Source organism: Osmerus mordax, chromosome 17 (assembly GCF_038355195.1).
Source record: "Osmerus mordax isolate fOsmMor3 chromosome 17, fOsmMor3.pri, whole genome shotgun sequence".
NCBI classification, from domain to species: domain Eukaryota; kingdom Metazoa; phylum Chordata; class Actinopteri; order Osmeriformes; family Osmeridae; genus Osmerus; species Osmerus mordax.
Genome location: NC_090066.1, coordinates 13168793 through 13191686, shown reverse-complemented (window position 1 = coordinate 13191686; position 22894 = coordinate 13168793). Strand labels below are relative to the sequence as shown.

At 42.1% G+C, this 22894-nt stretch overlaps 1 protein-coding gene across 4 annotated transcripts in view; it reads left to right on the top strand.

Annotated features, from left to right (window-relative positions):
* mkln1 (muskelin 1, intracellular mediator containing kelch motifs) overlaps positions 1–21766 on the top strand; it is a 35928-nt gene extending 14162 nt beyond the window's left edge. For 2 of the 4 annotated variants that reach the window (XM_067254662.1, XM_067254660.1), the window contains exons 7-18: positions 4422–4541; positions 4748–4813; positions 5380–5492; positions 5623–5835; positions 7671–7892; positions 9566–9695; positions 11293–11440; positions 16275–16389; positions 17404–17543; positions 18558–18660; positions 18876–18930; positions 19309–21766. In XM_067254662.1, the coding sequence (XP_067110763.1) occupies positions 4422–4541; positions 4748–4813; positions 5380–5492; positions 5623–5835; positions 7671–7892; positions 9566–9695; positions 11293–11440; positions 16275–16389; positions 17404–17543; positions 18558–18660; positions 18876–18930; positions 19309–19430 (1547 nt within the window). In that variant the 3' untranslated portion in view covers positions 19431–21766. Of the gene's footprint in view, positions 1–4421; positions 4542–4747; positions 4814–5379; positions 5493–5622; positions 5836–7670; positions 7893–9565; positions 9696–11292; positions 11441–16274; positions 16390–16623; positions 16860–17403; positions 17544–18557; positions 18661–18875; positions 18931–19308 lie in introns of those variants that run through there. The other 2 variants (XM_067254661.1, XM_067254663.1) reach the window with 2 other exon arrangements.
* Positions 21767–22894: the final 1128 nt, after the last annotated feature.

Genomic DNA, 22894 nt, shown 5'->3' with positions numbered 1-22894 from the left:
CGCATTGTAGGCTATTTTAGCTCTTAGCTTGGTTAGATGATGCAGTTCAGCTTCCACACTGCCTCTTTTGTGTGACTCACACATTTTTGAAATTCATTTCAGCTTTAAGCTTGCGGGTATTTTCTCACTTTTATACTTTTTATATTATTAAGGTTTAAGGTTTAATATTAAGGTTTTTGTGCAAATTATTCTCCCTTTAAAAGTAATGGTAAATCCTTTCAAATCATTGTTTGAAAGGATCAAATCAACATTTTAAAAAATACCTTTCGGTTGCTTTGAAGCTTCAGCTTATAACTTTCTACTAAATTTTCACGATTTTCAGCTTTTTTAGCGTGGTTAGCTATCCCCATTCAGGTTTTCAGCATTCTCACTGCTGTTTCGCAGGAACAGCCTTTTCTAGTTATTATTTATTTTTGCCCCCCTAAGCCTCAGTCAATATTTGGACTACATAGACAACCTAGGTGTCAAAAGTTTCGTCTTGGTAGCGATTGAGTTGCTTGTATTTTTATTTACACTCCGCTGCACAGTTTAGGAGGCTACAACGTTTTTGTGGCAAAAAGTGTCTTCTGTCAACGAAGGGTACCAGTGCTAGCCTACGTCACTACGTCAGCACACGTTAGCAACGACGCATGGATACAACGTGATAGAGACGTTCTAGCGCGCAAATTGGAGCTTGGATTATGAGTTAAAAATGCCAACCACCAAAATTACCAACCATTGGGTTTTGTTGAGAAAGCAATTTCGAGTGGAACTGCCATCTCAGATTTTTTATTTAGGTTGTGAAAGTCTTTGTAATTTGAGCGAGTGCGCGTTGCCCGTGAGACTGCCTAGGCGGCAGCCATGCAAGCGTCATAGTAGTTTAGTATTTTCGTAATTTTATAGTTCGGTCAATTCTACACCAAAAAACAGAAGGAGGGCAATGTTATGACGATATGACTATTGTGAAGACAGTCAGGTGGTGAGATTTTAATGTAGGTTGCTGTAAGAACTTTGGTTTGCTATGTGAGAGCCCCGTCAGCCTCCGTTGACGATTGCGTCAGCTGTTGTCGATCTCTGATGAGTATTTTCTTAATTTCGTACCAGGGTCAATTGTACATAAAAAATCAGAAGGAGGGCAGTGTTTTAGATATATGGCGATTGCGAAGATATCCAGCGGGTTAGCAAATTTTTGTGATTTGTGTAAAACTTGGAATTTGAGTGACATCGCGGCTTGTTTTGACATTAGCCTCAGTCAGACTCGGCTCGCCCACTGCCAGTGTTTCGTACGTCTTCAAAGCCACAGCTAAACTTTGTCAAAAGAAACATTCTCATTTCCGGTGCTTTCAAACAATCAGTGAAATGTGGAGCAACAGCAGCTAGCTTGAGTCTAGCAAACTTATTTTGAATTAGCCATTTCCCCCTACATTAATGTCAAACTTATTTACGTTTTGGGGGGCATATTTTCAGTTAGCAGACGGTACTGTTTGAATCGCGATTCCACACTGCCAGTGACAACGTTGTTACAGTAGCTTGTTTAAAAGGGGGTTCGCAGCTGTTTCAAAGGGTGTTCTTAATGAAATATGCAATATGAGTAGGCTAAATGCTTGAAAATATCACTAGAAGGGAAAAACTTAGAGGACGGACCCACCTGCAACCAACGCAAGCAAGCACACCCTACAATTTCCCCAGAAATTGTATCCTCTCTAGTTGTACTGTATTGTGTGTTGTCTTTGTGTGGTGTCAGGTATGCTGTTTATGTAGTATTTTATGATGGATTGAATGTGTTTTTGTACCTGTCTACAAACAAATTTCCCCTAGTGGGATAAATAAAATTTACTTGAGAAGAGGGTTCTGATTCGACATACCAAGTTTGGTGTTGTTTTCTCAAAGATTTGCTGAGATATGGCCCAACTTCCTTATTGGTGTCTTTGCTGCCGATTTTGATTGGCTGTACCAGACAAACGGTTTTGAAACTCAAAAATCCTTATAATAGCTAAGTGAGTGTTGCTCTGATGATGATCTGTGTCAATTCTGGGGAAGATTGGACAAAAATTGTAGGAGGAAAAGCAAAAAAACTTGTTTCCTTAAAATTCAAAATGGCGGGAAATCTATATAACTGGTGGTGGATGTGTGTTGAACTCGTCTTAATCCAGGGAATCCAACGGTACCTCATTTTTGAAAATCGGTCATATGGTTCAAAAGTTACGTGTGTAAACACAAGTCCAACTTTGACCTGTTGGTGGTGCTAGAGTGCTCTAATGGGAAACTTGGTGTAAATAAATAAAGAGGGGCCTGTCCTTAATGAGTGTGCCAAATTTCACAACTTTTTACTATAGTTTTTCCCTTCTAGTGATATTTTCAAGCATTTAGCCAACTCATATTGCATTAATTCATTAAGAACCCCCTTTGAAACAAGCTATTGTAACAACGTTGTCACTGGCAGTGTGGAATCGCAATTCAAACAGTACCGTCTGCTAACTGAAAATATGCCAGGGGAATATTTCATTTATATGCATCTGTATGTTTCACTCATTGAACCAATACATTCTAATTCTATACTGTTTTGTTCGGCTTGACGTAACGTCCATTATCTGGGTCGTAGGTAGCTTACTTGAGAGAGGCGGCGCCTTCCTGCGAGGGGGCCGAGCTTCAGCTCCTTCAGGCGACACACCCCCCCAGTCTCGAACAGAGAAGACTGCTGATTTTCTTACGATTTCAAAGCCTAATTTAACATACTTGTCAATGTTTTTTTTCATTCGAATTTGGATGGGTAGTTAATAACACATTATTCTGTGGTGTGGTGAACTTGAAACTCGTTTTTAATTCCACTTTACAGGATCTTTAAATGTATGTTGCTGCTAGTACACCACGGCAGATACAATACTTGCTGTGCAATAGTGATGTGTCGTTTGTGAACGATTCGTTCATTTTGAACGAATCCTTACAAGGACTCGGGAGTAACGAGTCCTCTTAAAGAGTGATTCGTTCATTTTCTCGTGGCCGCGCATCGGGACCGTTGCATAGGCTCGTCCAAGTAAACAGAAAAAATTCGTTCATTTCCCGACTCGGTCTTTCTACGAGTCTTTGGATAATTTTTCACGTGACCTGCATAGGCTCTGTACTGGTAGCTAGAGGAAACGAACCATTCGTTCTTTTCCCGACTCGGTCTTTCTATGAGTCTTTGGCTAATTTTTCACGTGACCTGCATAGGCTCTGTACTGGAGGAAACAAACGATTTGTTCATTTCCCGACTCGTGTCTTTCTACGAGTCTTTGGATCCTTTTTTCACGTGACCCGCATTGTATTTTTTAGTAGAGGAAACAGTTTCCTCATTCCCTTTCGCGTGGCCGCTGTTTTAGTAAGACGTGAATGATATTCGCTCAAGTCATCATACTGACTGGTTTTGTTATTTTCACTTTACATTTACACTTACAGTTTAGTGCAGTGTAATTTGTTTGCCGTGATAATTAAACGCTAGTGTGAGAATAAATTACCAAATCATACAAACTGTCATGATACATTATTGTAAAGCAGGAATTTATTTTAAAATAGTATCTGCTGGTGCACATGTCATGCACTAACCTACATGAGAATATGATAAGAAAAAAAAGATTTGTTCATTTTACAGAACGAGATTCAAAGAACCGAATCAGTAAAATGATCCGAACTTCCCATCACTACTGTGCAACAGTCTTACTAGCACATCTATGAACGTTGTATCTATGCGTCATTGCTAATGTGTGCTGAAGTTGTGACGTAAGCTAGCGTTGAGTTCCCTTTGTGCACATAAAGCACTTTTTGCCACAAAAACGTAACCTCCTAAACCGTGCAACGGAACATAAATATAAATACAAGCAACGCAATCGCTTACAAGACAAACCTTTCGACACCGACGTTGTTTGTAGTCCAAATATTATGGGATCCTTAGGGGTGGGAAAATAAATAAGAAGATATATGTGAGAGAACAATGGTTGTGCGCGCCAAAGGCATGAGCACACCCAATAAGAAAAGGTAGAAACACTTCAGTGGCTCTGCAGCTTCGCTGCTTGGCTACCAATAATATGTATGTGAGAGAACAATGGTTGTGCTCGCCAAAGGCGAGAGCACACCCAATAAATACAGTACCCAACAAAGTTAACAGAGCAGCTACATTGTTGTGAACTAAGACTGTTCATGTGTCCTGATTGACTCTATAGGTTCTATTCATGGTAAATGATAGTGCTATTGAACAGAGGTGATGTGTACACCTCAATTCCCTGGAGGCTCAGTGCTGACACCATAGGCATATTGAAACCAATTAGGTCATGTGAGGGATAAACTGACGTTCAGAACACCAAATACCTGAAAATAGGGGATTTGTTGCCCTCGATATTGGAGTACTTGATTAAATGTGAGTGTGTGTGTTTGAGTGTTTGACCATGTCCTTTACTGTCCTTGTGTAGACGGTTTGTTTAACCAGTACATCAGCCAGCAGGAGTACAAGCCTAGGTGGAGCCAGATCATCCCCAAATGTAACAAAGGTATAAGCACCAACCAAGAAACCAGCCAAGACGACATGAACAGTGAGACAAATTTATTTAAATGCAAGGAATTCTCCTTTCTTTCTTAATGATGCTTTCTTCAGTACACCTGTGCCCCCACTCGATAGGAAAGTTGATGTTTTTGCCTTCTGTCCTCCCCGTGTTATTCCTTCAACAAAAAAATTCCCTCGACATCCTACCGCTTTTTTCCCTCTCCTACCATTGTGTTCCTGTCCTTGTGTCTCTAGGTGATGGGGATGATAACAGGCCTGGGATGAGGGGGGGGCATCAGATGGTCATCGATGTTCAGACAGGTGAGGAGGCTTTCAGAATGACTACATTCACGTGCACAGAATATTCCGGATATTGCCCTTATTCCGAAAGAGACAATATTCCTACTCATCTGTTTACGCGGCTAATGAAAATACGTATTCTACTAATATTACTGTTTACATGCAGCCGTGGATACTCTGAATAACTGGTCAATAACGATGGCCCGGGGCCAGTAAAAAGTAATGTCGGAACAGTTATACTAGCAACTCACTGTCCCGATTGGGCCACTGCAAAGCATTAATTGAAAAAATATATATACTATACATTTTTTAATATAGCGCCCGATCACAAAATAAGTAATTTAAGGTTACCTTTCCTATAAAACAGGTCTACAGCTTGCTGTAGACCTCTTTTATTAAACAAACTAAATGGCCTTATGTTTATTTATCTTATTTACACGATGGCATGTCATTTCTGTCTCTACATGGTCGCCGCCCTACTGAGCACCATAGTCGTCTAGGAATGGGGAATAGAATCAGAACATTGCGGAGTCAACCGGTTTAACAAATAAAAGAACCACAGTTGTTTGCCCCCATTGTCCCTGCAGAGACGGTGTACCTGTTCGGGGGCTGGGATGGCACACAGGACCTTGCTGACTTCTGGGCCTACAGCGTCCAGGAGAACCAGTGGGCATGCATCTCCAGAGACACAGAGAAAGAGGTGAGGTACCAAATGATTGAAAACCTTAGACTTTGACTTTCCCAGTGCATAGTTGAGACAGATAATTCAGTCACGGCTGGTCTGAATTTGCTCATGACCCGCTGGCCTCGTCCTCTTGTCTGGGTCCTAGAGCGGCCCGAGCGCTCGCTCCTGCCACAAGATGTGCATCGACTCCCAGCGCAGGCAGATCTACACGCTGGGCCGCTACCTGGACTCCAGCGTGCGGAACAGCAAGTCCCTGAAGAGCGACTTTTACCGCTACGACATCGACGCCAACACCTGGACACTCCTCAGCGAGGACACGTCAGCCGACGGAGGGCCCAAGCTTGTTTTTGACCACCAGGTAACCCCCCCCCCACACACACACTCAGGGCTCGAAATTAACTTTTTGGCTTACCAGCCAAAATGGCTGGTAGATGGATAATAGTAGTATTTTTTACTGGCCAAAATTAAACCTGGCATTTCAGACGTACTCTGAAATTGTTTGACATAAACAACCTTTACCTATGATTTTAATATCATTGTAAATCACTCTCAGAATGGATTAAACAAAATCAACCAATTTTACTTTTTGAAATAATGTATTAATTCAGGGGGTGCCAGGGGCTTACTACTCCTCTTGCTCAATGTGAGATGGGTTGTCCTTGTCCATGAGGTTTGTTCTTCGCATCGGACTATCTGGCTAAAAGCAGAATTCACCGAACTGTAAAATTATGAACTTTGTGACATGACGCGACCAAGAAAGAGACATGGCTGCCGCCTAGTAAGACTATGCGGTCTATCTGGGGACGCACTCACTCAAATTTCAAGACTTTCGTGACCCAAATCAAAATTCTGATGTGACTGATCAATGGGGAATTGCTTTCTCTCTTAAATGCTACCATCCTCAACCTTTTTTGTCTTTTTAAATCTAACTATTTGTATTATCCGTGTCATTCTCTAGATTTTATAAAGGTTATCTTCCCGGTTTTCTGCCACCTAGAGGCGCGCACAACTGTTCGTGTTGGCGTTGCAAGTTTTTTTTTTTACCATGACGGGCGCGGTAGTCGGGAGCTGTACTCCGCAATTTCACTCGCCAAATGGCGGAGCATCGGACACAATTTAGTCGCCAGCCCAAAAATCTACACGCCATTGGCGCTTGGCGGGTACCAATTTCGAGCCCTGCACACACACACACACTACCTTTCCTATAACTACAAGCCCTCCCCACAGGCACACCCACATGAACACCATTTATACACCAAACATACTAGGAATAATCTGGATCATGATCTTGTCTGTAGCCTCACAGGTAGGTCAGTGTGCTTGTTTGAAGACATGGAGGGTTCATTACATACCTTCCTGCGATCCACCTTTTTAAGTTCAATTGAAAATATTTGTTCTGGCCCTTCCCACTAGGGCTGCAACTACCCCTTTTATTTTTACAAAATGTATACAATTATTCCAAATTGACAATATTAACACAAATAACTTAAATGTATCCTTTACATGGGGTATGTCATATGACATGACACAAATTATATTTGCTAAAAACAATTAAGTGCACAAAAAACTGATTTTTGTTTTAAATCATAAGAAAAAAAACATTTCAAAGACAAATGATTGTTAGCAGTGCAATATATTAAATTGCTTTAACAGGCCACAGCCTGTAGTCTGTGGAGGTAGTCACAAATTTGAAAGCTAATCCGTTTCTAATGTGCAAATGTAGGCAAAGAACTGCAATCTTTGTCAGTTCATGTCAGAGTTTTCATTAGCATAGTTAGATAAGGTTTGACAGAAAACATAGTGGAATGTGCAGTTATTTGACATAAACCCTGGAGCTTCCTTGAAATATCTACCCAAAAATTCCACTATGATGCTGCAATGGTTGGAATCATTTTGCAGAAACAGGCTCACATGCCTACAAACCTGGAGGGACTACAGTATCTGCAATGCAACAACAGACCCAATGAATCGAAATGCGTTTTTCACAATCCAATTTAAACGATTTGTTGTTAGCCATACTTTCCACTGCCTTGTGACACAACACTGAAATCCAGACACGTAAACTAAATATTATGCTTCTCTCATTTCCCCCTTTTTTCGTTCCTATTTTTTCCAACTCATTCCTGATTCCCTCATACTGTTTGCATACTGTCCTTCTTCCCTTTCACCTGGCCTCCACCCACCCCCACCCAGATGTGCATGGACTCGGAGAAGCACATGATCTACACATTCGGTGGGCGCATCCTGACATGCAATGGCAGCGTGGAGGACAGCCGCACGTCGGAGCCCCAGTTCAGCGGCCTGTACGCCTTCCACTGCCAGGTGGCCTCCTGGAGCCTGCTCAGGGAGGACTCATGCAACGCCGGCCCCGAAGACGTCCAGTCCCGCATTGGCCACTGCATGCTCTTCCACACCGTGAGTCAGCCCTGTCCCACTAGGGGAGATAGCTAGCTCATGAAGTGGACCTCAGAGTTTGCTAAATTGATTCGTAAAACATTTGTTAGAACTAGTGTTGCTTTCATCAACGAAAATTATGACTAAATATCGTCGTCAACGAACCTTAAGCAAGTGACGGAGACGAGACGCAATGTAAATGCTGGTCATGTGACGATGACTATAATTAAATGTATAATGCAATATCGTTGACGAATAAAAACGAGACTAAATGTAGTTTACAAAATAAAAACGAGACGAAATGTTATAACGTTATTTCATCTCGTTTAGTCGCGTTTTTATTATTAGCTAACTCATGAGGCTGTGCTTAATGTGTCTCATTTTAACGTTAGCTTTAGACGTTTTAGACGTTAGCTACTGAGCTGAAACCGACAGAGTCTGAGACAAACGTGAGTGACTAGCGTATGTGTGTTTGTTTGTGAGAGAGTGTAAAGTGGGTTACCATGTCTGACTAGTGTGTGTGCGTGTGTATTTGTATGAGACAGTGTAAAGTGGGTTCTTAGTTCCTACCTGACTGACTGCATGTGTACTAAGCATCCCTTGTTGGCCAAATACTGTAGCTAGTTTTGTCATTCACATAGCAATCACACTGAACTGAATTTGGCATCAACAACATGACTTTGAATACCTTATTCTATCTAGACCAATACATTAAACAAATGGTTTTGGCATTAACATGCCTCCTGAGACTACTGCTTAGACTACTTGTGTTTTGATTAAAAAGACACTAAAATACAATTTTCATTGACTTAAACTAGACTAAATGTCATCAGTTTCATCAGTTTTCGTCAACTAAAACTAGACGAAAATAGTCATGGATTAGTCTGACTAAAATAAGACTAAAATGCTCAGGCTTTTAGTCGACTAAAACTTGACTAGACTAAAAAGAGTATGAACGTGACTAAAACGAATAAAAACTAAAATGACAGCTTGACACAAAGGCTAGACTAAAACTAAAATTAAAACAGGCCAAAAAACAACGCCAAAAAACATCGCCAAAAACAACACTAGTTAGAACCTGGGAGCAGAAACATAGTGATTATGGTCGTTCATAAGATTGGTGTTTCAGGCAATCAAAAGCGACAGTCTATTCTATTGAGGGCATAACAACTATAAAGGCTACAAAAGAATACAATTCTAAAATGATCGAATCCTGATACTGCTACTTGTTAAACATGGAATTAGTATCTTAAAGTAGTCCACCAACAATGTATACACCAAAATCAAAAGCCAATAACTGCATTTCCAGACGATATGTGACTCAGGTGGGGGGGCCAGCAATTGAATCAGGGTGTACACCCTGACATACAACCTGACATCACTGCTCATCACTGCTCATCACTGCTCAGGTTGATTCCTGCAGCTGATTTAGCTGATTTAATGACTTTGCGCTTTAAAGTTGACATGGGAGTTGGTTCCCATGGAAATGGAAACCCACTGACATTCATCTCCTGCTGTTATGTGCTGCCGAAGAAAGCCAGCGTAAATATGCTGTGAGCAATTCTCAAACTTTGCACAGAGCCAAGGAAAATATTAACAGACAGTGCCAAGGATCAGTTCAAAACATGTAAACTATTCAAACAAAATGTAATTATGTCAAAATGTTATGTTCCATTTTTCCCTTCTCTCCTCAGAGAAACCGTTGCCTGTATGTGTTTGGGGGTCAAAGGTCTAAGACGTACCTGAACGACTTCTTCAGCTACGACGTGGATGGAGACCATGTGGAGATCATCTCGGATGGAACCAAAAAGGACTCGGGCATGGGTGAGAACACCTATTCATACCTGTATTATAGAACTGCATTGAAGCACAGAAGGATACTTTATTGCCGTGTCAGCGGCTGTGACTTTTTTTGTGTTTTACCCATGGAAGTTTTCTTACACCATCAGGCTTTTAGCATGTGTTTGCGTTGTAACACTTGGGTGGAGAATGAAAAAAAATAATAAAAAAAAACGTTTTTGAAAGAAAGAAAAATGGTGGGGGAGGAGAGCAGAATTGAGTAAAGAGAACACCAAAAATGCATTTCCTGGTGTTAAGTGACTACTCGCGGTCATAAATTGGTTTGCTATCAGTCATTTAGGCTGTTTATGTGATAATGTTACCCCTCAGAGAGCCCATCGACTGATTTGTGCATGCAAAGGGGGTAGATGGGAGTAGATATGGAGAGGAGGGTGAGGGAGGGGGCTGGTGGAGAGCTGGGAGCTTCAGAACATGCAAGCCAAACAAGAGAGAACAGAATGTATTTTGGCAGGAAGGAAGCAGCAAGGCCCACACAGTGCTCTCGTAATCACTCTCGAATGTTTATCGACTGCTCTCTGGCCCCCATACTAACTGTGCTGTCTGCAACCCAGATCTCCCAGGTTCATCTCCATGTCCACATCACTGCTCTAACGAGCTCTGTTTGTGTCTAGTGGTAGCTGTCATGGCCTTCAAAATATGAACCCCACCCCCAAATTCCCCTGAAACGGGTGACATTCAAAAACATAGTGCCTGTAATTCTTTTGTCCAATGTGAAGCTTTAGGTTCAGTTAGAAGGTAACATTGATGAGTTTACTGTTGTTTGCATATTCATTATTTACTGTGAGCACACACAATATATTTATTTAAAAACATGTACATGTTGACATTTGCATGATAATCCTACTGCAGACAAACAGTACTGTTGTCATGAGGTCTGAATTCCAATTGTTGTGATTTGCATTCTGTTCCGCTTGCCTCCAGATGGTCGCTGCTGGCTTCTATGCCAACAGCCTTTGATCGCTAATAACAGTTACTGCCTCTGCTTTTCATCTTGACTGATGTTCTGGGCCTTTTTAGACATTCTTGGGGGAGGGGCTGGTCCCAGCCCACAGTCATGTTTCTGGATCACTATGTCCTCATGCTCATGTCAACTCTGGGCTCAATGCTTCAGTGCTGCCCCTCCCTTCTTACGGAGGCCAGTCTAGCTCTTACTGTCGTTGCATCCCAATACCCATCCTACCATACAATATACTGTAGCATTCTGTAGTATGCTAGCCAGTGTGCTAATTCTGACCAACAATCCTCTGCACTACATCCAGTGCGTCACATCAGTTGAACTACATACGTTATAAAGTTACAACTGCAGAGCTGGCCTGGTTGCTCTCTAACAGTATGCCTTTTTCCAAGGTAATTTTTTGGATCACCAACAATATTCAAATCTTTGTGCTACAAACGGTGACGGATTTATGAGCAAGAGTGTCAAGTTCAAGGCGGTATTTTATGACGCAGTAGTTTGTCCAGGACAGCTGTGGACATGCTAAAAGTAACTAGATATAATACAGGATTTGAGATGCAGAACTTGTCTCCTCTCACTCTGTGCTTGATGCTGGTTGTCCCTCAGTGCCGATGACAGGTTTCACCCAGCGGGCCACCATCGACCCGGAACTGAACGAGATCCACGTGCTCTCCGGCCTCAGCAAGGACAAAGACAAACGAGAGGAGAACGTCCGGAACTCCTTCTGGATCTACGACATCGCCCGCAACAACTGGTACAGAACACTGGCAAGCAGATACACAGACAAGCTCATAGACTCACCTGATTTACCTGACCTCCTAACTGAGCTCATCTCTTACCTGTCCTTCCAAAAGAGAACTTATCTCTATAAGTGTGTGTGTTGAAGCTCCACACCAACATGTTGTATCATCTGCTAATATAAGCATTCCGTACGGTACAAAGACAAAGGCTGTCAGTGGCTTTGACACTGGTTTCCGTAGTTGTTCTTTTATTGAGTGTCCAAAGAATTGACCGTATTTTTCGTAAATACAGGGTTTTTCCGGGGTCAAAATGGGTCTTCGGTGCTCCAAAACATATATATATATATATATATATGCATGTATGTATATATATATATATATTTTTTTTTATTTTTTCTAATCAATGTATTTATTCCCAGGTGTTTTGCATCTCCCCCCCCGTAGCCTGGCTCTGCCCTCCTACGTACTTCCGCTCCATTTTGATTTTGCTTCTGTACTAGGTCTGGCCATGACCTAAGTAAGTCAGATGTCTCCGGTTAATTTTCTACCCGCCAATCAGCGAACAGAGGGAGTGGCTGTCGTGCGCTAGTTTGTGTTGTAGTTTCGTAATGGCGGCGGAGAAAGATGCGAGCAAAGCCATTTGGTCTGTTGTGGCAACCCTGCCGAATATCCATAAGCTAAAGCCAGAGCAAGAACAAGTTTTGCTGAGTTTTGTTGGTGGCCATGATGTTGTGGCCCTCCTCCCCACGGGGTTCGGGAACAGTTTGATTTTCCAGCTACGGCAGCTAGCTCTGTTACAGTATTGGTGAAGGAATTGGCTAAGGCGAATGCTAGCGATTGGTTATGGCAGATCAGAGTGGCTCTGGGCAGATCCAATAGTTTTAAACTTCAACAGAGTACCTGCCTACAAGGAAGTCAACGCTTGTCAATGGAGCGAGGCCAGACTCTCTGTACAAATGAAATGTACGAGAGTCTGGTTAGGACCAGGCTACCAGGAAACTAAATCTGTATTTCGGAACAGGTTAATGTAATAGTCTAATGTAATATTGCACATATTTTCGTCCTATTTCCCCTGAAGCAATAAAGTTTGGCTACTTAAAGACACCTTACACTCATGAAGTATGTTCTAAATGGCATAAATGCTGGCAATTAATAATTGACGTAACAACTTATTGTAAATGGTCAGTAGCTTAGCCTATCGATTAAGGTAGGCCACTCTGAAGCATGTACACTGCCTGCTTCATTTGATCTTGATAGGCTAAGTATTCTGTAGCAAATAATAACAATAAACCCACTTTTTATTAATTAAAACTACTTCAGCATAATAATGCACCTAAAATACAAACCTGAGCAAGGGCAGCAATCGCTATCGAATCAACAGACAATTTAGCTAGCAGGGGAAGAATACAAACAACGAAAATCACCAGTTAACTTGATTTAAATTTGCAAGAACTATAGACTTATACAATAACAGGCTTAAATGAACTGACAACATAAGTTATACGACTTGCAGTTCTCAAAGACGCACACATGCAATCTCAACTGCAGTGTGAAGCGCGTGTCCGTGCAATTCTCCGACATGCACTCTAACAATCACTGCTGATAGACGGCCTAAAATTTTGTACAGCCTGATTTCTGATACCGTGGCGGCAGAAATGTAGCCATAGAGGAAACACTGCACTATATATTATCATTCCAGGTTAAGAATACCAATGGAGGCTGCGTTGGAAATCGTAAATCAAACTTTTGTCAGCATTTTGAGTGGAAATTTAATTCGCATTTGTACAGGTGTATTCGTGCACGTCGGACTGGCCCTCGCAGCGGAACTACAGTTTACTGGCCGCTCTGTCCATTCGCGCACCTCACAGTTGCGTATTGATCAGACAAGAAGACACGCTTATCAACTCGGGAAAACGGCTTTGGCGCGCGCCAACATTTTCTCTATGCAGGAAAAACCCTGAAATAAAGCCGCTACTTATATCCCGATTTTACATTTTTCTAGTGGTGGTGCGGCTTATATTTCGATATGGCTTATAGCAAGTTTTTATAACAAAACAATAGTATACAGCTTGTATGAATGGGACTTTTGACAAGCTAGCCGACAGCTACCTATTCAGGCTAGCATGTAGCCTGGCTTTACAGCAAACTGGGATAGCGGTCAGTGACAGGTTCAAACATACCAAATCCAGCTTTGACAGCTAGCGTTTATAATAGTGGTGGGCATAGATTAATTTTTAAATCTAGATTAATCTCACTGTAATCTTGGCGTTAATCTAGATTAAATTGTCTTATTTGAATTCCGCCGAAGGCATTCAGAATATGTGTGCTACCCGAATAATGACTAAAAGTAAGTCTTTTGAGAACGTGTTTCTCAAGCCAGGTGGCGAATTAGACCAGGAGCTCATCTCCTGTTTCCAAAATGCTTCACAAACTGCTTGAGAAAGCTGTTCTACTATGATAATTGGTGATGAAAATGTATTATGTTGATTAAGATGTACTTGTGTTTATTAATTGTTTAATAGATTAGTTAGCTTGGCTGATAGAGCTGTGCTGACGGGCTTGTCTCGGTTGCACTCAAACATCGTAGTTTGACGACGACGACTTCCCCTGCGCTACATCAGTGCTTGGCCCGGCATGTTCCGCATTAGCTAAGGGATGCTTTGAGTTTAGGTGGTATTTGAGACTGGAAGAACTCCTACAGTAAACTAATTCCGCATAGCACAAGGTGCAAAAAACCTTAGTCTTGTCGAGGTTTCCATTGGGAAGCTTCTTAAAAATACATTTTCTCTGAAGCAAACCAGGCGGCTTCATAGCTGCATCCATGTTAGCACGTCACGTTTAATGTGATAATTTCATACACAAGGCATACACACAGGTTCGAAGACTCGTTCTCTACAGTGCAATTCGGCTATGTATACATCCGCGCTAAATTATCAAGGTGAAAGTCCTCATAGCTTGCGTAGTATAGACCCAGCTCCCAACCCAACTTTGAGAATAGATTAACGACGATATATTTTTACATTTACATTTACATTTTAGTCATTTAGCAGACGCTCTTATCCAGAGCGACTTACAGTAAGTACAGGGACATTCCCCCCGAAGCAAGTAGGGTGAAGTGCCTTGCCCAAGGACACAACATAATTTGGCACGGCTGGGAATCGAACTGGCAACCTTCAGATTACTAGCCTGACTCCCTCACCGCTCAGCCATCTGACTCCCTATTTTTTTATCGCCCGATAAGAGTCTCAATGCCGATAACGGCCCACCACTAGTTTATAGCCACTATATGTTTATAGAAAAATATCTAAAATTGGGTTGAAGTTACCTCACTAGTGAGAGATCTCTGGCCGCTTTGTAGTCAATTCATGCTAGTCGTCTGTGCCGATGCTAGAATCATAGTGAGTTTTCTCAATAGAACGTTCAGATTCCAATGCATTCCTATGGGATATTCATCAACATGACTTCAACTTGATTTTTCTCAGAATGTATGTTTTAAAATTGACTAAACATACTTTATTTTGAAGAAAACAACCTAAACTTTCGTTTAAGATATGTCTCCTGGTTGTGCCGACCTTCTATGAAAGGTAGCCAAAGCAACAAAAACTATAAACAGTATTTTCATACACTTTCTCAATGTTAATTGCAACCAACATTTGATAGCATTAAGGTGTAAGTGTGTACATGCTAACTGGCAAATTTCTTTTCTAATTTATTGCTAGTAGTCGCTAGTTATTGAGCTAAGAAAAGGACATGGACCTGATAATTCCGGTGCCATATTTTCAGGCGGCGTTCTTAGCTACATTCAGGCTAACTTATGGTTTCTGAACATTCGATTCCAATTTGTTTGCTACCTGCGTTCCAGAATTATTTGACAGTTGGTTAGCCTTGGCCAAAAATGACACATTCTATTGTCCACCCTAGTGAGTATACGTTGGTTTGACAGCAGATGGAATAAAATGCCTTGTTGTGTTATACAATTGCAAACATTCAGACTCTGACTTTTATTTGATTTGATTAAAAAAAAAGTGTGTATGCGCCAACACAGTCCCACAGCTGTCCCCCCAATGTGTGATTGACTATAGTCCGCCAATGGAGGCCCAAACGCTGCAAGCCACTAACGGCGTGCCACCCAAAAACCACTGGTGGCCCGTCGATCACATGCTAGCTGGGTATTTCGCCCTTGAACAGTAGAAACACTGTTTTCGTGAATGCTATTTAAATATTAGTTAATTCCCGTGCAATAGAAAACATACATTACGCACTTACTTAGCCTACTTACCGAAGTAAAGAAGTGTTTTTAATATTTTATTGTCACCACATTTTCGCTAGTCATTGAACGTTGATAAAATAAATCCATTGGATGTAATTTTTAACAAACATTAACTATAAATGAAATGTTTATAATATTTATACAATACATAAAACACTATTTCTGGACATACTATCCAAAACCGAAGTGTGTTACACACCGGCATGCTGTAAGATTGCCTATACTCGTGCATTGCTTGGTATTATTGTCCCGTATCAAGTGTGGCCTGTAGGCCTACTCAGATTTACAAACACAAAGCTCCCATTCTGGTGGGGTGCAGATTATAGAAAATGCGTCTTATTTTCCTAAAAATACGGTAGTCAATTGAATGCTTTGAGAAGTGTGTGTATGTGTGTGTGTCTCATCTCATGCCTCAGGGATGTGTGGAGTAAATTGGCTTGAATGCAAGTATGTGTTTCTCCATCAGTGTTGATTCTTAGGGAAGAGGACTACAATCACAGTGTTTGTTTGTGACCCCTAGTGAGTATGTACCCACTAGGTCTTATTAGTAACGTTGTGTGTGTGTGTGTCCTCTCCAGGTCGTGTGTGTATAAGAACGACCAGGCTGTGAAGGAGAACCCCATCAAGGCCCTACAGGAGGAGGAACCTTGTCCACGCTTTGCACACCAGCTGGTCTACGATGAGATGCACAAGGTTATACACACACACAAACAAGAATGCTCTAAAAATAGACCTACACCATGAACAATGCCTAGATATCCACACGCCCGCGCGCACACACACACACACATACCATAACGCTCAAAAAAATACCTACACTATGCACACTTAAGATGCCTAAATATCCACACACAACACACACTTTACTATATATGATTACCCCACCTTAGCTGTTCAATATCAGGGTGTACGTTTCCTACTCAGCAGGTGTGGTGCCCTCTTGTGGTGGACATATGTCATCTCTGGCTCCATGGCAGCTACGACGACAAAAAAAAAAATCCCTAATTGGGAGTACCTGCCGACAGTGGTCCGAGGACAGGCGACCACAAACCGGCTTCAGGGCGTTCACCGATGCTCGAGGGCAACAAGGGCTGTCCTGTCTTTTACGGCACGGTCATACTCGTGCCATGAATATGCAGCCGGTGATTAAGATGTTGATTCGTTGACACACAAACACAGATTCCTGGAATTATAGATGCAGTGCCCGTCATGAATCTCGCTAGAGGAGTATCATGTTCACAAAACGGTAACCCTATGTGGTGATGGATATAAAAATTATCCACACTTTTACCTCTCAATGGCCTCCTCATACTACAGGAAACCTGTCATTAACCCTACCCATTGCAATGTGAGAAATAAAATGTTCACTGACAAAGTGGAGTCTGGATCACTTAGTTTTCTGAGAAATCCGTTGTGTGCAGTACCTACTTTATGAGTCTTGTTTTCAACGAATGCTAGTTGCAGTGCCCACGGGCCAAATTGTAGATGGCAAACCCATTTATACATTTATATACTTATTTACATATTTATATTTATTTGTCACAAAGTTGATACTGCATGTCCCTGGGGCCTGAGCCATGCACCTGACGCATTTCATACAATGCCTGGTTGACGAGATAATCGAGCCACAGAGACATTCAAGGAATGTAGATACTCACATGTACATGTAGATACTCACCAACCAATATTGTGCCCCCTTTTGTCCAGGTGCACTACCTGTTTGGTGGGAACCCAGGCAAGTCCTGCTCTCCTAAGATGCGCCTTGACGACTTCTGGTCCCTCAAGCTGTGTCGTCCTTCCAAGGAGTATCTGCTCCGCCATTGTCGATACCTGATCAGGAAGTACAGGTAACACCATACACTGAAGACTTTGGCAGATCATTGACAACTTTCTAGTCATTGCGACATAATAGTCTGTTGTATGTATTTATGTCCTGATCCCCCCCCCTCACTCCCCCAGGGATTATTTCATCAGACCGAATTCAATCCCAATGTGCCGTTTCCATTACGGATGCACCGATTCCAGATTTTTGGGGCTCAGCCAAATACCGAATCCACTGGTTAAGATTCTGCCGAATCCGAAACCCGAATCCTACTACCATTCTCAGTCCATTAACACAGTAAACACATTAATGAACTAAACAACGTCCACGGCAGTGTTTTTTTCATTTTATTGTATTTTAACTGTAAAAAAAAAAAAAAAAAAAAAGGATAGGCAACATCCATATGCCTATGTTAACCCCATCTCAAGATCCAATCAATATCCAAAATATTAACCTTTTAGATTTTTTGGGGATGTTTCATACGCAAATGTTTTAACAGCGGAGATGTTGTGTATTGTTTAGGGTCCTTGTAACCACGAGACAAACACTATTGAACATGTAGCTCGACTTGAATCGCCTTCTTTTGTACCGCCAAACAACACTTTCTGCTCACGAGTTCCATTTTCACTTTCTCTTAGCCTACTGCATTGGATGGTCCACCTACGTAAACACCTTCCCATAATCAACGGCGGCGTCATTACGTCGACCAGCGTAGCGTGCGTAGTGCAAGTGTAGGGTTTGGTTCGGTGGAAAAAACTAAGGTTCGACCGAAACCAAACCCCTGCAAAAAGCCCAATATTCGGCCGAATCCTAGTTTCGGTGCATCCCTAGTTTCCATAGTTGACTGTCCAAGGCTTTTGCCGTGTCAGACTTTTTTTTGCTTTGACTCTTACACCTTCTAGTGGTAGCATCATGCCATTTTCAATATCTTCTCTGTCCATCGGCTTACTTCTTGTTTTGGAGTGTTCTGTGTGTGCATGCGCGTATTGATGTGCTGGGGCTTTTCGTGTAAGACACCTTGTGTGTTTCCTGTGGTCAGGTTCGAGGAGAAGGCCCAGTCGGAGCCCTTGAACGCTCTGAAGTACCTGCAGAACGACCTCTCTCTGACCGTGGACCACACTGACCCCGATGAGACCAAAGAGGTACGCCTGGCTAGGATGGGAGCAGAGAGAGAGACAGTTGGGAATGACGGAAAGGAATGTTGAGTGAAAGTGTGGGGGATTTGAGAAAGTGATCTAGGGAGAGGAAAGGAGGCATAGCAAACTAGGTGGGGCAGACATTGAGAGAGTGACGAGTCGTCTACAAAACGTTTGGTTTTCGCTAACATGACTTATATATGGCCTATTGTACCGTTCAGTTCCAGCTCTTGCCCTCTGCACTGTTCAAGTCCAGCTCAGACTTCATTCCGCTGGGTAAGTGTGTAATGTGATGTATTTATTTGAGCAGTCGTGTTTGTGGTCCCACTACATCATCACTGCACAGGATTCCTCCAGTCATCTAGAAATAGTCATTGTTTTTCAGTAACTTATTTTCCTCCATGCTTCCTTCCCCCCTGCCGTCTCTCCCTTCCCCCCTTCTATCCTCACTCCCCCATCTTGTCCCCTCTCCCCCTCCTGCCTGCCCACTCCTTCCTCTCCCCTTCCCTCACTCTCCCCCTCCTTCCCTCTTGCTCCCCCTCCCTCTCTCTCCCCTCACCTCCCCCCTCCTTCCCTCACTTCCCCCTCCTTTCCTTCCTCCTCCGCTCCTGCCCTCCCTCACTTCCTTCCTCCCTTGTCCCTCCCCATGAATAGGCTTCTCAGACGTTGACCAGACGTATGCCCAGCGCACCCAGCTCTTCGACACGCTCGTCAACTTCTTTCCAGACAGCATGACCCCTCCTAAGGGCAACCTGGTCGACCTCATCACCCTGTAGCCCCAACCCCCTCTGTCATCACCCCACCTCCACAAGTGACTCTCACTTTGGTTGGTGCAGAGATACAAAATGTGTAATTATCATTAAAAAAATAATAATTATATACGTACATTTTCATCAAGCTCTCCCAGTGGAGGCCATTGGGCTTTGCTCGATGTGACCACACCTCTTTCTCTGTTGAACAATGGTTTGTTCATCAGCGGTACTAACCGAGGGTTGATGTTCACTCACTGAAGAGCTGGGGGGGGGGGGGGGGTAGAACACTGAACATCAACACCTAACATCAGTGTGGATGAAAGAACCAAGTAGTGTGTCCCTCTAGGCCCGGTATCCTTTCCTTGCGGACTAGTCTTACGTCTGCGTCGAGGAATGGATTAATTCAGAAAAATAGTAAATTCATCTCTGCCAAACATAGCTTTTGTGTTAATTTTTCTTTTCTTGGATTTTGTGTTTACATGAACTCTGAGTTCTCATCAGCAGTTTGTTAGACATGGAGTATCTTGATTGGTACCAGTTTTTACCCCTCCTTTTCTCCTGTAGTCTTGAATTTTAGTTGCATACAGCTGACATCTCACACACATACAGACAAGAAACTGTTATCTTGCTTCACCTATTTGATGCCCAGATTTATGGTAATAATGGCCGTGCTAATTTTTATGAAATTATGTTGTAGAAACAGTAGAGGAATGACTGTTTTAAATTACGCCTGAATTGAACTTGGTCATTCCCGATGATCCAGTTTAAATTTAAATGTATGTGTTTGGAGGGGTGGGAGGGCGGTGCATTATTGATTTTTAAATAGACGGTGATCATGCCTTGAGTGTAAAGTACCTGCATAGGGAAAACACTACCAATTTTAGAAATGTTTTGGTCCAATTTCAAAATGTGTGTAGGATTATTGGATTATGCAAGGGGTGGCATTGGCAACTTACATAGTTTACATTCATGCCGCAATCATGAGAACAGCAATGACAAAATATTCCCCCCGTCTAGACGCCGTCTGTCCAGACCCCTTGTAGATCTTCCAGCAGAGGTCTTTACACCCACGTTTCCGTCTCAGAAGAAGTTGCTTGGGTGAAGTCCTAGTGATGGAGTTGGATAGCTTAGCTGCCTGCTTCAACTTTTGCATTCATCTGGTCTTTGGTGTCATACCCTAGGTTTTTGTGTAGGAAGACAGTGTGATTGGTCTACTTTCAGGACCTAATCGCTTCCGTTCCTTGGTTGGGGTACGACCGCAGGATTTTGTAGTCTAAGGTTCAATGTGCGCGAGATACAGAGACAATGTAAGAAAAAGAGATGGGAGGTTCATATCGACAACATTAGACAGCTTGTTACTGTTGTTGTCAGAGTTCCAAACGTTCACCTCTTCAGGTGTCTTCCATTTCCTGAGGTTTACATTCATATTCCATGTTGTTGGATTTTTGCCAAAGACCGGCTGGTGTTTTTTTGTGTGTTTTTTTTAACTCTGTGTACTGCTGAGCCGGTCTGTTGTGTTCTCTTATTATCTTGCATAGCGATAGAGGGCTTCACAGGTGATGTAAACACATTTTGTGCCCAGGCTCTTTTAACCTTTATCTGAAGTGAAAGCGTGTCATCAAAAATGTTTGGAGAGAGAGCGACGGAGAACCTGCTCTGCGATGTCTGAACAAATGTCAGATTTGGTAAAGACGTAATTTAATCCCTTGTTGCCATACTCCGAATTAGTTCCCTATATAGGCTTGAGTGAAATGAATAAGTCCAACTATTTTGTGTGCACATGTTCGAAGTATGCATTTTGCATTGTGTGCATTTTGCACTGTCTTTGCGTACTTCTGCTGCTGTCATAGAGGTAGACAGACAGCTTTTTAAAGAGATGATATATATATATATATATATATATTGAAAGTGGAGCGATACTACCCACGGCAATAAACTGTAATCACTTCACAAGGAAATTATTCATGCATGATTTTTGACTGGATTCAGGGCTTTTTTCCATTATAGTTGTACTAGGTTTGATTTGTGCCAGGGTTTTATTAAATTTAAGAAACGTGTTTAAACAAAGAACAAAATTAAAGCACCTTGTTTGTAAAACAATGCCAAATACATTTTCTGTAGCTCTCTCTTCAGGGTAAATAGTCAAAATTGTGTATATGTTATATTTTTTCATCTCCCTCCTCCGTTGTTCATGCACCCCCTCCCCCTCTTCCTCTTCTACCCCTGGCTGAAAATCAGGAGTACGCGGATACTCTTGTGCTGGTGAACACTACTCTGGATTTACGTGAATGTGTAGAAAGCCTATTGTAGAATTGCATTGTATGTAATGTATATAATGAATAAAGATTGTATTTTGTTCAGGTTTTCTTAATCTGTGTTCTTTAATTTGTCGGGTCCTTTCGTGTAGTGACAGTAATATTTCTTATTGGAGAATTAACTATAAGCAGTTATAGTTAATTCCGCGTTACTCTAATCTGACCACTTTTTTCAGTCACGAGTAATCTAACGCGTTACTATTTCCAAACCAGTAATCAGATTAAAGTTACTTGTCCAAGTCACTGTGCGTTACTATTTTGCAGGCGCGCAGGAAGGTATTTTGAGTGGGGGTGTTGAGGTACTGTCTATAATCTAGGCTACAGTATTTGCATGGGGAAAAAATAAGCATATATATGCTACTTGTTGCATATGGAAAATAAAAACTCGGACATGAACACTCGGTCTCTCGCTCACTAGCGCTCGCTCAGACACAAAAGGTTCTAATTGGCCCATGTTCGTTCACGTTCTTCTTTATCCGTTAGCAAGTAACAACTTCCGTGAACCCCATATAGCAAGATGCATGCCTGTGATAGCTAAAAACTAGAAAACACATTTTTACTACGTCTATTTTCTTCCCCAAAGCAACATTATTTATTTTATCGTTTTAATATATATATATATATATATATATATATATATATATATAAAAAATAATAATTACTAACACCTTTATTAAAATTTTCTTCCTGCAGCTAGGGGGTGCTGCAGCATCCTCAGCACCCCCCTTCCCACGCCACTGCTATTTTGTCATTAATAGTAAAATATATATTTGATTTCTTCTTGTGTCTGGGAGTGAAGTCATGTAGCCTATGCGACAATTAAGTCACGTTTTCAGCATGAGGGTCACGTCACGTGTATATACATAGACCACTCCCTCCCAGTGAAAGCCGATTTATACTACTCTGTTTTCACGGAGACGGAGACAGGGAACGCCCTCTCCGATGTGGAATGCCCTCTCCGAGCCCTTCGGAGAGCTCTACGTGCACCTCCTGATTTTCCTGACTATCCGTCCGTCCGTCATTTTACGGATACTCCTTGGCGGTGATTGGTCCGTATTAAGAACCGCTTGCGTCAGGAGCATCTGAATTAAAATGTGACGCGAAATGGGCAGTGTAGTTGCTGAAAATGTGCGTATTTTATTGATGAACGGCTAATTTGTACATTTGCTCCGA